This window comes from Tigriopus californicus, chromosome 1, assembly GCF_007210705.1.
Source record: "Tigriopus californicus strain San Diego chromosome 1, Tcal_SD_v2.1, whole genome shotgun sequence".
Lineage (NCBI taxonomy): Eukaryota > Metazoa > Arthropoda > Copepoda > Harpacticoida > Harpacticidae > Tigriopus > Tigriopus californicus.
This window is the reverse complement of record NC_081440.1, coordinates 7,634,554-7,638,324: the sequence shown is the minus strand read 5'-3', so window position 1 is coordinate 7,638,324 and position 3,771 is coordinate 7,634,554. Positions and strand designations below refer to the sequence as shown.

At 44.7% G+C, this 3,771-nt stretch overlaps 1 protein-coding gene across 1 annotated transcript in view; it reads right to left on the bottom strand.

Annotated features, from left to right (window-relative positions):
• Positions 1 to 604: 604 nt before the first annotated feature.
• Positions 605 to 3,771, bottom strand: part of LOC131880516 (cullin-1-like) — a 5,386-nt gene continuing 2,219 nt past the window's right edge. The window contains exons 2-9 of the mRNA XM_059227176.1: positions 3,619 to 3,707; positions 3,200 to 3,518; positions 2,681 to 3,129; positions 2,345 to 2,608; positions 1,922 to 2,191; positions 1,679 to 1,857; positions 1,015 to 1,465; positions 605 to 907 (exon numbers count right to left, since the gene is read on the bottom strand). Coding sequence (XP_059083159.1) covers positions 827 to 907; positions 1,015 to 1,465; positions 1,679 to 1,857; positions 1,922 to 2,191; positions 2,345 to 2,608; positions 2,681 to 3,129; positions 3,200 to 3,518; positions 3,619 to 3,707 — 2,102 coding nt within the window. The 3' untranslated portion in view covers positions 605 to 826. The remainder of the gene's footprint in view (positions 908 to 1,014; positions 1,466 to 1,678; positions 1,858 to 1,921; positions 2,192 to 2,344; positions 2,609 to 2,680; positions 3,130 to 3,199; positions 3,519 to 3,618; positions 3,708 to 3,771) is intronic.

The following is a 3,771-nucleotide window of genomic DNA, read 5'->3' as shown; positions in this document are numbered from 1 at the left end:
ACCCGGATGCTTTGAGGTAGCACAGTTTCGGGTGGGTCGAAAAATATTTTGTTGATACCTTAACAATTCTTCCATTCAATCATCTTCATTTTTCTTTTCATGAGTAGGACTTTTGCAGAGTAAAAAAGCATTGAACTATTTTGAGCTCAATCGAATGTTTGTATTAATGAGCATTCAAATTTCAGCACAACAGAGTCACAAAATTTAGGAGGTTGTTAAGATCTTACCACAGTGGTGATAGACATTTTTGGCCTATGTTGTGCTGAAATTTAAATGCTCTATACACAGACGTTCGATTGAGCCCAAAATTTAATCTTTCTTAGTCTGCAAAAGCTCAACTCGTACGAAGTAGACGGCGTTGCCAATTTCCCTCTGTACCGTCTATGTCCAATGATCAATCGTCCTTGCTTTGACTTGTCGATTGAAATACTTCAAGGAAATCAAACTTGCTCAAAAATCCAAGGCCCTAATTTTGTTTTCCTCGTCGATGATCAGTATGTATTAGAACATAGCAGCCTTGAACGACGAAAACGAAGACTTGGACTATGGGGGAGCATGTAACTTAATGTGGCATTTAACCCGTAGGTTACCTTTCACGCATATCGATCATTTTCTGCTGCCATTAATTTATTTCAATAGTCACCAGAGGTTATCGCCACAATATATCTGTTAACTTTTTGAATGCTTGTATTGTCGGTGAGACGTGAGTTGCGTAGTTCACTCTTTCAAACAGCTCCAGATATCTACGTTGGTAGCCGGGCCTGGGCAAAAAACGGGTAGCGGATCTGGGATCTGGACCAACAGCAGGGACATTGATCGAAGGATTTTAGGCCAGGTAACTGTAGGTATCTTTTGCTCCGTCTTGGCGTTCCAAGTACTCCTTTTCAATCAAAATATCAATGCATTTCTGAAAATAGAGTGCTCTTGTTATTGGTTCAAAAAAAAAAAGAAATCGGCTTTATCCAGTCTTTCTGTTCAAAACCTACAGAAATTAGATTTGAATAGTTTTCTCACCTTAATAACGGGAACCTTGGGTTTAAACCTAGATGACAGCTGGTTGAGAACCTCTGTCATGAGTTGCTGGTGCTTCAGCACTTTCCGCGTCTTCATGATGCGGACGATGGCCGCTTGGATTAATAATTTACGATCCTCCTCGATATGCTTATGAGTGAGCTCCATTTCTTGTTTTTGCTCCGTCTTCATTGGGATGTTGATGTTCACCCGTAGCTTCTTGTTTTTGTATCCGTGGAACAATTTAACCACCGAGGTTGGCTCTAAATTAGCATCATCCGTCTCGTCGGATTCGTTCATGAGAAGCTTTGACTTCAGAAGAATTTGGACCACTTGAATGAGAATGTCACGTTTGATCTCGGTGGAATCGGTGAGTTGGGCAATGGTCCAACGATCGGACTCGTTGAATTGTAAGAGAACAGCCATTTGGAAAGTGGACGCTTGCAGAGTGTACCTTGGGAAGAGGAAACAATAAGTGAGATATTAAGACAGTTCATTAAGAATGAAATCAAATAAGACGAGGGTTCCCAAAACATTTTGCATAAGACCTAGTGACAGTGAGTAAACAATGGCTTGAACTATTTGGCAAACCGTAGATCGAGAAACTCTGAAAAAGGCCAACTAATGAGATTCAAGAGCTGCTCTACCATTTTAAACCTGTGTTTACCTGTTCTTGAAGCAATTGGTCACAAGCTCTCCTTTGGACATGTGGTAGAGCCAATTCAATTTTCGACCAGAATGCTGGCCTCCGTAGAATGCGGTGAATCTGTGCACGCATCGCTCAAGCTCAGAGGGAAGAGAAAACACGCATGACTGTTGGAACGGCCATGATCCACTCGAGAGTACCTAATCAAAGCGGAATTCCATTAACATCAGTTCACTTCTCAGCCCAGAGTTGCATTGATCTAACCTGAATGTGGAAATCGACATCAAGTGGCTCATTTGAGTTGGTCAGGTGCTTCCGGAATTGCTCGTTTAGGTCTTTGGAGACTCCGATATCTTGGAACATGCGCTGCAACTTGGAGGTATATTCGAACCCACAGGCTTGTTTCAATTTGGATATCATGGAAGCCTCTGCATCGTCACTAGCCGACATATGCTGGACTAAACGTTTTGCTAACATTTTACTGTAGAACTTCTGGAACACATCTTTGTCTTCAATATACTTGAACACGACCATCTGAAACAGTCAAGCACATCAAGCTTAATAGACGATTTTTTCTCTCCCAATTTCGAGGTGAATGTCTCCATAAGGTGGAATCCAATGTTTTTTTCCAACGACTTTACCCACTGTGTCATTCATTTCTTATTGATGCCAAAGACCAATACTCACCACTTGATTGAGTGTATCCTCTAGCTCGGCCTCTTCGGGATTTTTACTACTCTTCTTGAGTAAATGATCACAGTATTTTGCCAATAGTTCTGGGCTCTTGGTACTGGCGTTGGCTCGCTTTGTCACGGCATTATTGTTGATGAATTTTCCGCAAGCCTTGTCCAACGACGCCACGAAGCCCGTGTCATTGGTGAAGGCAGTCAACACTAAAGCGTTGTACTTTTTGTGCACTTCGAGAATTGTACTCACATACAGTTTGGGATCCTAGTCGACGAAAATAATCGTAACATCAACGTGCTTCAAAGCCATGGGTTCATGGCGGCTGTAGGTACTTACATTCAGAGCTTCGTCGCCCAGTTTTTCGATGGCCGACAATCCTTGTTGGTTGATATGGTTCTCAAGCAAGGACTTTAAGTGGCCCAGTCCGTTGTCAATGCGAGACACAAGTTGGTACATTCGTCCCAAATCGTCGTTTTTGTCAGCGTTCAACAAGTTTTGGAACTCGGAGTGGAATATCTCCAAGTGTTTCTCGATCAATACTTTGTCGCACGCTTTGAGCAATCGGCTCAAGGTGGTCTCATGGAGATAGAATTGTACCCGCCGTTCCTCTTCTTTCAAACGTGTCTCGGCCTTCTTCATGTATTCAGTCACGGGGTTTTGTTGCAGGAACTCGGTTGACTCGCGATTGTAGTAACGTTCTGTGTCCTCCAAGAATTGATTCTCAAAGGACTCCTTGTAGACCACGAGATTTTGTCCTCGAGCCGACGGATCATCCTCATTCAACCCTGAAGGAAGCCAGACAAAAGGAGGCATTCAGAAAATGGCTGACGATGGAAGCCCAAGAATCGGACGTACCTAGCTCGACGTAGCAATTCATGACCCCCGAGACGAGACGGGTGTTGATGGTATCCCCACTGCGCTCGCGCTCGATCAGTTTCAACACGGCGTTGGTGACCTGGCAATGGAGTTGTTTAAACAAATAGTCTCGCCAAGTGACCAGAGCTAATTGATAGATCTCGTAGATGCCCTTGCGTCCTTCTTCGCACTCACGCCGGACCCAATGGCGGTTCAAGTACGAGCACACGCCATTCAGGACCCGGGCACTGTACTGGTACTCTTCCCACTGCGACGTGTAGAACTTGAGGACCGCCTCATCCATGAGATCCACGCCATTCTGCAATGAAAACCAACCAACCAACCAACCAACCGCCGTCATTATGTCGGCCATTATGTCCGCCAGTCCCCCGGATAAGTCCCCGTGCCTCTCTTCTCACCTCGAGCAATCGAACTTGATAGTTCTTGAGGAACTCTTTGAGTCGTTTGTAGAGCTCATAGCCCACGAATTGGGCCCCGCTCTGACCAGGCGACGACCCGCCGCCCACCGTCGAGAGCGTGCTCGACGTCTTCTTGCTTTTGGCACCATTGCG